Below are 11,601 nucleotides of genomic sequence, written 5' to 3'. Positions count from 1 at the left end.
TCTCCATCTTATCTATGGCAGCAGAGTCTTGCAGTCAAACCTAAAGCTTGACCATTTCCCTAGGCCAGTAGCTAGGAAATCTACCACATCGCTAGGATTATAAATGGCTACGGAGCCTACTCACAAACCCTAGCTTTTACGTGGGTTCCCGGGATCTGAACTCTGGTCCTCACACTTGTACGGCAGGCACTTTACCTGTTGAGCTCAATCTGCTTTCAACACCAGCCCCGGGGAGTCCCTTCGTCCTCAGCTTCTCTCTCTTTAGTCTTAGCTGCACCAATTTCCCTGGGCTCCTGCTCTGTCCATGAGTAGACCCTGGGCAGGTAAGGCAAGAGGACTCCTGAATCCCCAGCCGACAAAGTCTGCACGGAACTGCAGCAGGCTGAGTGGCTCTGGTTCGGGGAACACGGATAGAAAAATGCTATGATCAACGGTAGTCCCGTCACCACTGGGCCATTGCATACACTGCTTCCTCTGCTCCTCTTCCTGCTTCCCTAAGTCTGGTGGTCTTGTCTTTAATAGGACCTCCCTGAAGGGCCCTTCTAAGTTCCTACTGGCAAGAGTTCTTAGCTCTAGTCCAGGGACTCCAAATTCCACCGAGACCACACCAGTTAATTCAGAATGGCACTGGGGAGCCCCGGTATTTGTTCCTCTTTTCTTTTTTGTAAGCTGAGTAGACCCTGTATTGTGCTGGCAAAAGTCCAACAGCTACGTCTCCAGAACAAAGGCTCTCTGATTGGTGATGTCACCAGCAACTGCGGGATGGGAGGGGATGTACAGACAGACAGACAGGAGCTGTCTTCCTAGGGGAAGGGGCAGCACAGTCTTTGAGCAGACTCCTGGGATCCAGCCATCTTTCAAAAACAGGGACATGGTTGGTCACTGCATTGAGAGGACTCCTCTCAATGTCAGGACCAGGACGGAGGGGTAGAAGACCAACTCTCCTCTCTCATGCCCTGATACCTTGAAACATGCCTGATCTGTCACAGCCCCATCCTTCTCTGCCTTCTGGTTTTAGTAGCTCCATCCACCCAAGGTCAGAGATTTCCAAAGGCACTAGGGCCTTTTTGTTGTGAGAATACTTCATTCAGTACATGCTGCACCTGACCCCCAGCCCCTGGCTCTACTAGTGCCTAGCGCCACCCCCCACCCCCACAGGTCTACCGGTGCCTAGACAGCAGGGGCCCCTCAGAGCTGTGTAGCGTTTCAACTCAACAACTGGGCAGCTGCAGCACCATGTCCTGCGTGACCTACAACACTACAGGAAGTAGCTCACAGATCAATAGCACCCGTGTCCTCCGGCATCCCCCAAACAGCCTTAACCAGAACAGATGGGTCTGGATCAAACCTTGGAGGATGGGTAAAGAGATATACAACTGAGTGAGTCACACCTCGTTTCCTGGGTCAGGTGTCTGAGCTGGGTCAGCAGACACCGGCTTCCACCTAAATCCTAGGCCCTAAAGCTTCCCCCTGCTCACAAGCAAACACCCATTCTGGTCCCCTCACTACTTGGGCTTTACCATGTGCACGGCCTGTCTCCCACCTGACAGGCTCTGGTGTAGTCAGGGATCTATGAGTCCCCTGAGAACATTTGCTTCAGGAGGGGAGGTGACCACAGGCACAAAACAATCACTTCCTAGCTCTGAAAATATACTCTTCTGCAGCCGGCATACAAACCCCATTCACCAAGACCCAAGATCCAAACGGCAAGTCTGGAAAATGCTGTAACATCCCCTCCCCCACGCACACGTAAACACACACACGTAGACTCTCTCCACGTCCGTCCCCTCCCCCTCAAGTCCTCACTATGTAGCCTTAAACCTGTCACTACCCTCCTGCCTTAGCCTAAAAGGACAGACGGGCGCTCATCCAAACACCCGAGTGCCACACACCCTGGCACGCCTGAGCAGCCTTTTGGCTCACTCCCTGAGCGCTACCTGTCCCATAGTGAGCAGCCTTCAGCCTAGGACACCAGTAGCTAGGGCCTAGGTGCCTCTGCCCTGTGGCTTCTGATGCTGGGCCTCATGCTCTCTTCTCAGCCCTAACCCAGGGCTGGCTCCACACCCCACGGCCATTTGCAGAGAGGGATGACAATCTGTCCTCTTCAGTGACACAATCCCAGGACAGGGTGGCCCTGTGCTCCCACCCGGACCCACGCAGCACACTAGCACTGACCTGTTGATGAACTCTTCATAGCAGGAATATATGGCAGCCAGGCACACAGCCACGAGGTTGGGCAGGACCCGGGGGTGTGGGCAGTGCCCTGTGGGGCCATGCATGCTGAAAGAGAGGACAGGGAGGTAAGGAGGCTGTGGAGGAGCTGTCGGCCAGAGGTGGAGTTAGGGAGGTGCGCCAGGTGGGAGGCCACCTCTTCTGTCAGCCCTCATGAGGCGGAGGAGAGCCTGTGCCACGTGGCTGGTGACTCAGGTCTGAGCTCCTAGCCAAGATGGGTGACAGCTCAGTGGCCTAGCCAACTGCTTAGACTCTACCCCTAGGCCTTGAGCTGTGTGAAGAGAGACAGACTCTCCTCAGCCAGTGACAGAGGATCAAACCTAGTTGTGACCGTGCAGCTCTAGCCTGGGACAGCGCCATCTGCACAGGTGTTTCGGAAATGACCATTCACGATGGTTTTAGTCTTAAAAGTGTGCTTTGCTAAAAACAATGTCATCTCGGGTCACCTTAGCTGAGCACTGGGCAAGCAGCACTACAGAGCCCTTAATAGGTGTCACTGTACTGTTTGTTATGGAGGCCTCTGTGCCATGGTTGTTTACCTGTAAAATGGGCTGACCTGTGTGTCTACGATGACACACGGAACCTCTCTAGGAAACTGCCATCGTGGCTGGTGTCACTGAGACAAGTCTGTCCTGCTCTGACCCCACAAACCAGAGTCAAGGTTAGAAGTGTGCACATGCATGCACGTGTGTGTGGTGGGGAATGGGGAGCTGACACCAGACCCTGCAGGACAACTGCCTGAGCACAGTCATATGCTGTGGGATTGCAGTGGGCACCGGTCACACAAATCAAAGTTTTGTAATTGGCTCAAGCTGGATATGAACTTGCGACGTAGCCCAAGATGAGTCTGGACTTCTGGTTCCCCTGACTCCATTTACCGAGGGCGGGGACCATAGAACTGCATTGGGATGCACGGCTTCCCTTGTACTGGGCGTGGATCCCAGGCTTCAAGCATGCTAGGCAATCTGCCTGCTGCCACATCCCCAGCCCCCAAGCCAGGTTTTCTTTAAACAAAGGAGAAATTGTACACTTCAGCTCACTGGGGTTGTCATAGTCATTGACCCGAATGGGCACTGGAGATCTCATTTCATAGATAAGGAAACTGAGGCACGAGGAGACCATTTGAAGAGGAAACCTTGCAGAATACAGGCCAACGTGAGCGGTCAACATTGCTCTTGTCCCTGGTCCTTGCTCCACCCTAAATACCCACAGCCCCCTGGGGAGGGGGCCACAGAGACAGGAACACGGTTCAGAAGCTCCCCTCCACCCCGCTAAGGGTTTCTTCATGTGTTAGCTAGTTATAATAACAATCTCCTGGGGACATCAAAGGAAGCGGGATCGTGGAGGCACAGTGGCAGACAGGCTCATGGTCACAAAACAAGCAAGCAGCTGGGACCATGCCCGATTCGGAGAGTCTTAGGTGAGGCACAGTTCTTCCCTGAGTGTCACAAACCAGGTAGTGTGGGGCAGGGAGAGGAGGGGGTGGCTGGGTGGGTAGGCAAGACACACCTTTGAATGAACTTCTTGACCACCTCCATGCCTGCGTTGAGCTCATTCAGGGCGAGGATGTACTCCTGGGTGAAGAGCCTCAGCCTTGGGCATTTCCCGAAGTCCTGGAGAGAGAGCAAAGGTAGAGCTCAGCAGGCATGGCCAGGAGGAGCTGGTGGAGGGAGACGCCACACATGAACTCACACCTCTAACGTTTCCCATGGTGAGGAGGAGTCCTGGAGCAGGCTGCATGTTTCTACTGCATGAACCTGCCGGCAGGCCGAGCTCATCAAGTCTAGGTCTGTCCTCTGTCAGACCCTTGAGGGTCAGATATTCTGCTTGGCCTCTGGTCACCCGGGAAACTACAAGCTCTTTTGAGGTAGCCACCTGAACCGATTCCCTGAGCTGGCGTCTAAGGTAGCCAGTCAGCAGTCTGAGAGATGCCAGTGTAGAAGTATACATAGTGAGAAGGGAAACTCATCTCTTAGGGTTGGGATTAGGTGGCTCTGGGCAAGCATAGCTCTGAGTACCCCTGCCACAGACATCGAGGAGACACCAGCTTCCTCCTGAGTTGGGATGAGCCCAGACACAGTTCCTCAGGGGCTTCTCTTGGTTTGGCAGACCCCAGACACCCCTTAGTCTCCGGCACGAGTCCAAAAAGAGTGTCTGAATATGAGAAGCCACCCTGGAAGGCACAGCCGGAAGCCAGGAACAATGGCACACACCTATGATCCTAGTTCTTGAGAGGCCGAGGCAGGACATTCGTCAGTCCGTGGCTAGCCTGGATTACACAGCGAGGGCCTACGCTCAAAGGAGAATGCTGGTGGGAACTGGAAGGCGATGTGGGTGTCAGGCGTGGGCGTGCAGGAGGCAGCCAGTGTGTAGGAACACAGCCAGGGAAGGGCAGCGTGGTTGTGTCACTGAAGATGGGGAAGGGAGGAAGCTGAGGTAATGAGGAGCAAGATGGCCACTTAACAAAGGTAGTGTTCCCAGCCTGGGGTACAGCTGCATCCAGAGCTCACAGGTGTCCATTTGTGGCCGCACTTGAGGCTTAATTATGGGCCCCGAGCAAGGACAAAGGGACTCTTACTGCTCTAGTGGAGTGGCATTCTCTGAGACTGACATCAATGGGTATAGGCAAACAAAGCCCGACCAGGAGGTACAAGCCGAGTACCCAGAGTGGCCCAGGGTCTTCTCTTGCCTCTGCCCTGTTCTGGAGAAGTGGGCAACAAGAAAGAGGAAGCACTTTTAGCAAAGGCCCAAATGCTATCCAACTGTGCTTATTCCCACGCTCAGTGGGAGATGCAACTCTAAGGGCTGTCAGGTACCGGTCCCCACTGGTCGGCCTGCCACTGGTGTCGTCTGCTCAGCGAGAGGAAGACACACTGGTGTTCCAACTCTGAAAAAAATCTATCTGGCCAGCAAGATGTCTCACGGGTGACACTTGAACTCATCCTGCCCCACTCGATGGGACCCCTTGAAAAAAATCAACTGGCAGGCTCAGGGGCAGAGTTCTGGATTTGACCCCCCCAGCATAGGAGTAGGGGTGGTTTTACTTACGGGGTGTCCCTTAAGGTCATTTGTTTACACAGGAGAGGGACAGAACTCAGAGAGGAGCTTAAGAAATGTGCAGACATACTCTCATGCTCAAGCACGTGTGCACACAGTGGGCATACACACATGCAGCACTCAGCTAGGAATGAGGTCCTGCAGGATGGGAGGCTCTGGAATACTTCAGCTTGCCTTCCTATCTAGGGAGAGGCCCACTGTGCTCCATTCATAGCTCCTGCTGTTCACCCTGCCTCCTGCTCCCTAATCAACCTGCATGTATGTGGTCAAGATCCTCCCAGAGCTATGCAGTGAGTGCATGGCCAACGTCACCAGACTGTCAAGCAGGCAGGGGCATAGCTCAGTGCTAAGAACACATACAAGGCCCTGGGGATTTTGCGTTCCTATCCTTGCATGTGCGAAGTGACCTCTCATTTCAGCGGGCCACCTCCCAAGCCATCCTTCGATGTACTTCTTCTAGCAAGAAAACGTCTCTTCCAATTCTTAACGACGCACCATGGTATCTGGTTCCGAAAAAAGGTATCCGGTAAATGTCCAGAAACACACCCGTTCTTCTCAGGCGCTGTCCGTGTTGGAGACCTGTGGTCAGCCAGCAGGTCTTGCTCCCTGAGTCTCTACATGCAGTACTATTTGCCATTCTCACAGGAAGTGCCTCAGACATTGAACGGCAGGTCCTTAAAGGGGATGATTAAGTTGTGTCTTTAGGTTTTTAAAAACGGACTAACTTCGACTCTGGTTAGATTTCCCCCTACTGTGTGTGCCCCTGGTCACCTTTGCCTTTACACGGGACAGGCTCTCATGTAGAACAAGCTGACCTTTAACTCATTACGCAGTTGACAGTGACCTCGAACTGACTTGCCTGCTCCCATTCACCTTCCCTAGGGTCCATTACCCACTTGGTTTACGTGATGCTGGAGACAGAACTTGGGGTCTCATGCATGCTGAACAGGTATACTATTAACCAAGCAACACCTCCAGACCCCGAAATGTCCTTTGTCTGTGTTAGGGTCCTATTTGGGTAGAGTTGAAGGGTATGTTATTTCCTGAGTCCTGGCTGGACTGAGGTGACAAGCTGGAGGGAGAAAGATCCCCGGGGCAAGGTTCCACAAGTCACCACTCAGATGTTGACATTTACGTCCAGCTGAGACCACAACTGCTGAAGGCCTTCTCACCCTGAATCCCGCTCTCACCCCCTATACCACACCCTTCGCTGAGCCCAGGCTATCCCTTCAAGAGTGAAGAGCCCCACTCCACAACCCGGAGAGCGGAGTACTGCCTGCATCCCATAGTGGGGACCACTCAATGGAAGCCATGATCCCAGTAACAACATCTATCCTGACCTACAAGGGATTTTGCTGTCTGCTCGATTGGAGACAGAGGGTCCTGAAGGACAGGCCACACCCAGCCACCCACGGCTGTCCAGGTACTCACCATATTATGCTTAAGGATCCTCTGAACCACTGGCGTGAACACCTCGATGACCACCATAGACCGGGGCCGCTCTCTGCAGTGCTGGGGACGGGAGAAGGGTGCAGCCAGTCAGTGTAGGCTGGGGGAGCCCCACCCATGGCCTGCTGCTTCCAGAGGCCACACGATGATACCAAGCCCACTAAGAAGATGGTTTGCTTTGCTGAATGATGCAGCTCGTTGAGGAAGACCTCATGCTTCAGAGCAGAGTTAGGCTCAGAGCACAAATGCCAAGCGGGGATGTGTTCCAGCCTCCCCAGCGGTCGACTGCTCACAGCACCACAGCATACTTGTTTGCAGGCATTTATTTTCTCATTCCAACATTTCACACTTGGTTGGCCTCTGAGTGTCCCTTCTAGGGGTCTAGACCCAAGGTTAAGGGCTCAAATCACCAACGACAGTAGTATATAGTAGATTTGCCTTGAGCTCTGTTGGATAGCATCCCGTCCCTCCCCGAGCCTTTGCAAGCACTGAGCTCTGACCCTTCCTAGCAGCCTGGCACTCCCAGAGCTCTGTACTCAGGTTAACTGGCACTGACTGAGATGCAGAGCCCTGAAATAATAGGTCCTTTTTTATGCAGAGTCTTAAGGTACTTTTACGCAATGTTTTCAGCATGCCTATTCTGACGATTTCCTACTCAGGGTGTCCTGTCAGCACTCTGAAGTTTGGGGTTTTGGAGCATTTTGAATTTCAGACTTGGGTACTACAGATGCTCAACCCATGGCTGAAACCACAAAGGCACGAAGCCTGTGCAGTATGGGGTGTTCTTATGTGGTGGTAACTCTCACAGGGTGTGCGGGAGTGCTCCCTGCAGGGTTCTCACAGCTTCTCGTCCCTTCCTTTTTTGAGACAGGGTCTCGCTAAGTAGTTCAGGCTGTCCTGGAAATCAAGGTCCTCCTGCCTCAGTTTCCCCCACCGCTGGGATCACAGGTGTGAGTTACCACAGCTGGTAACTCCTTTCTTTGCAATGCTTCTTTGGGGGTCCCTGGAGATGACTCAGAAAAGTGCTTGCTGGGTTCCATCCCTAGAACCCATGTTAAAAACAAACTAACAGACATGGACTGGAGAGATGGCTGAGCAGTTAAGAGCACTGACTGCTCTTCCAGAGGTCCTGAGTTCAAATCCCAGAAACCACATGGTGGCTCACTACCATCTGTAATGGGATCTGATGCCCTCTCCTGGTGTCTCTGAAGACAGCTGCAGTGTACTCATATACATCTATCAATCACAATGAATAAATCTTAAAACAAACCGGGAATGAGTGGGGAGGGTAGCTCCATGGTTACCACGGCTTGCTGTTCTTGCAAAGGGTGGGAATTTCCAAAAAGGTAGTTCACAGCTACCTATAAACTCCAATCCCAGGATATCGGATACCCTCTTCTGGCCTCTGTGGGAACCCACCTAAATCTAACATGTGACATACATTTTTTTTTTAAAGATTTTATTTATTTTATGTATGTGAGTACACACTGTTGCTGTCTTCAGACACACCAGAAGAGGGCATCAGATCCCATGACAGATGGTTGTGAGTCATCATGTGGTTGCTGGGAATTGAACTCAGGACCTCTGGAAGAGCAGTCGGTGTTCTTAACCCCTGAGCCATCTCTCCAGCCCCTGTGACATACATTTGTAAGTACATAAAACTAAAACCAACATGCTTGTGACCCCAACACTGGGAGACTGAGAGACAGCAGTGGGGCTAATTGGCAAGCCACAGGCCGGTGAAGAAGCCCTGTGTCAAAATATAAAACCTGTCCGAGGAAGGGAAGGCACTCGAGGTTGTCCTCTGAATTCTGCACACATGTGCACACGTGTGCATGGATAGTCACCCACACACATACATACATGCACAGATTCCACTGGGTGAGCAGGCCACAGTTAACCGAGGAACACCTTGATTGCCTCAAAATTCTGGCAACTGACAGAATCTGCTATTTGAGTCTATGGGTGGATTTCGGTTTCTAACTCAACTCGATGAGTGGTTTTTGGTTTTTTTGTTTTTTTAAAATTAAAGTAAGGTAAAAAAAAATGGACAAGATAGAATCTTTTGTTGGTTTTTGTTTGACCGTTTAAGGCCATTTCAGAAAGGTATTTTCTGCCTCCAATCTCATTCCTTCTGTAAGATTCAGCAGGCTGGTCTGATAAGCTGGAGAACATTCTAGATGTAGAGCAGCCTCTGACTTCTCAGCCATCAAACACAGTTTCAAGCAGTGATGGGGAATCAAATGCAGAGACTCAGTGGAGTTAATGCTAGGCACGTATTCTACCACTACACCTTGCTTTGAAATTGAATTAGGCCTTCAGTAACCTTGCCCCACTGACCTGCTTGCACCTATGAGCCCCTTGCCCCAGAAAGAGTTCCATTTGCAACTCTTAGTAAGGTCAATGGACCTGAGGAGAAAGAGCCCAGGGCTTTCCTGGGAAACCAGAGCAGCAAAATTTCCTCAAACCTTTGTGTCTGAGATCTGGAAGTCCAGCTGGAAGGGCTGTCTAGAAACTCCCCAGACAGGCTCAGAGGCGCCAGGGAGCTGGTGAGGGGGGCTTTGAAGCAATGAAGCTCCTCTCCCAGGGCTTAGCCACCAGAGCAAAGACAGCCTGAAGCCCCATGGCCCTGGTCGTGTTCTTATCTCTCCATTTAGATCCCAGCAGGGACTGCCCAGGGCCCATTTTCTCCTACTTTGTTTTATGCTAGCAGGGACCCCAGAGAAAGACTTACTTGTGGAGGGGGACTAGTGAGGTTGCTCAGCAAGTAAGGGTGTTTGTCACGAAGCCTGACAACCTGAGTTGGATCCTTAAAACCCACAAGGTTAAAGGAGTACATGGCTTCTAACAAGTTCTCCTGTGACCTCCATACACTCACCATGGCTTATGTGTGCACAAGCGTACAGAGTAAGTAAATAAATCGTTTAAAAGACTTTAACAAAGGTCAACTTTTCTGGAATAAACACTGCTTAACTATGAAACCGGGAGAAAGGCCGGGCGGGGCTCCCTTACTTCATCTGCCTGGGAGCTGACACTGAGCTCTGAGGCGGAAGCTCCTCTCCTGTGTGGGACTGCTGTGCGGGTAGTTGCTTGCCTACTTGGACCAAAGGGCCCATCACCTATAACACTTGAAGAAAGGGACTTGTGTGCTGGGTCCTAAACTGCCCCCTGGGTGCCATGGGCTGGCCAATGTGTGAGTCACTGGGAAATGTCACCTTATAGGAGAAGCAGAGTCAAACAGAACACAGTCTTGCCCCATTTTCCAATGTCTCCAACAGGCAGCATGAGGTTGTAGAGGGGGGCAGGGACCCACATGGTACCCAGGAGAACCAAGGAAGGAGAGAACACAAAGGAAATTAGTCGGCGGGGCTACGGCATGGCAGTGCTGGGGAGGCGAAAGAAGCAAGCCTGTGTCTTTCTAAGGATATCAAGTTATTAGAGCAAACACACACGTGCGCGCGCACGCACATTCACAGAGAGAGGGGAGGAGGAACGGGGGGGGGGGAGCGCTCGAGCGTGTGTGCAAAGGACAGATTTGTGTGCCAGTCCAGCCCCCAAGCTGCTGAGCTGTGCTTTCTGGGAAGGCCCTGTCCCCTGGTGTGCCTGGGTATGCTGCAGACAAACTCTGCTGGGAGGTTGGCACCAGGTCCCTGGGCATGCTGCCCTAGTCTGTAGCTCCTCCAAGCTGACCTGGCACATGATGCCAGTTTCCCTTGTCCAGGGAAAAGCCCTGCTTTGCCGGGCCCCTACCCTGGGCCAGTCAGTGCTCAGAGGAGCCTCAGCTAAGAATAACCCAGCTCTGACGTCAGGAATCTAGAAGACTGGCTGCAAGCTGCCTCCCAAGACAGCCAGGAATAGTGCACAGAAAAGCCAGACGCCCGGTTCTTCCTCAGCCTGTCTGGCAGAGGACAGCAACCCCAAGAATGGGCACCTGGACGCCTTCTGCCTGCATCTGGCACCCTGACCAGGTTGCCAGGTAGGCTTGGCATTCAGCCGGGGCATTCAGACCCATCTAGTTGGCACACCGTGGTGGCGGTGGCCTCTTGCAGCCCATGGCGGTGATACTGTACCTTGCAGAAGAACTCGCAGAGGTCTGGTGGTGGGTGGTTGTTCTCCAGCAGAGGCGCAATTGCCTACGAGAAAACAAACAGCCATCAGTCAGCGGGATCTGGGGTGGGGGTGGGGGTGTTGTGGGAGGAAGGGAGGGAGGGGTGCAGTCTGCAGAAGAGAGCCACTCTAAAAGATAGGAACAACCCTCTACTCTCCTTCAGGTAGAACGCCTTTTCTTTTTCCTTTCTTTTTTTTTTTCTTTTCTTTTTTTTCTTTTCTTTTTTTTTTTTCTTTTCTTTTTTTTTTCGGAGCTGGGGACCGAACCCAGGGCCTTGTGCTTGCTAGGCAAGCGCTCTACCACTGAGCTAAATCCCCAACCCCTAGAACGCCTTTTCTTTTCTTTTTTTTCTTCTTTTTCTCTCTTTTTTCTTTTTTTCGGAGCTGGGGACCGAACCCAGGGCCTTGCGCTTGCTAGGCAAGCGCTCTACCACTGAGCTAAATCCCCAACCCCTAGAACGCCTTTTCTAAGGTACAGACCAGAGCTCCAGAATTCGGGAAGTCTCCAGGCTAGACCCACAGTGAAGACAGCTAACTTTAGGGGCTTCATGACTAGCTGGCATTTATCCATACCGCCCTCAAGCCCACAACTTCTGACTAAGCAGCAGGACATCTTACTGGGTGAACATGATGCTATTTCCAATAAGGGATCTTGGCACCTTCTACGTTTCTAGCTCTGTGGGGAGCTGGGCTCCTGGCAGCAAACTAGGGGCTGAGCATCCAGGCTGGGCGGAGCCCTGGATGATTCTGATCTTG

At 52.3% G+C, this 11,601-nt stretch overlaps 1 protein-coding gene across 4 annotated transcripts in view; it reads right to left on the bottom strand.

Moving 5' to 3' along the window:
- Cmip (c-Maf-inducing protein) overlaps positions 1–11,601 on the bottom strand; it is a 206,042-nt gene that overhangs the window by 26,942 nt on the left and 167,499 nt on the right. For all 4 annotated transcript variants that reach the window (NM_001163273.1, XM_063277945.1, XM_006255684.5 and 1 more), the window contains 4 exons: positions 10,809–10,871; positions 6,721–6,801; positions 3,742–3,845; positions 2,176–2,280 (listed from right to left, as the gene is read on the bottom strand). In NM_001163273.1, coding sequence (NP_001156745.1) covers positions 2,176–2,280; positions 3,742–3,845; positions 6,721–6,801; positions 10,809–10,871 — 353 coding nt within the window. The remainder of the gene's footprint in view (positions 1–2,175; positions 2,281–3,741; positions 3,846–6,720; positions 6,802–10,808; positions 10,872–11,601) is intronic.

Source organism: Rattus norvegicus, chromosome 19, assembly GCF_036323735.1.
Source record: "Rattus norvegicus strain BN/NHsdMcwi chromosome 19, GRCr8, whole genome shotgun sequence".
NCBI classification, from domain to species: Eukaryota; Metazoa; Chordata; class Mammalia; order Rodentia; family Muridae; genus Rattus; species Rattus norvegicus.
This window is presented reverse-complemented; position numbering and strand designations above follow the sequence as displayed.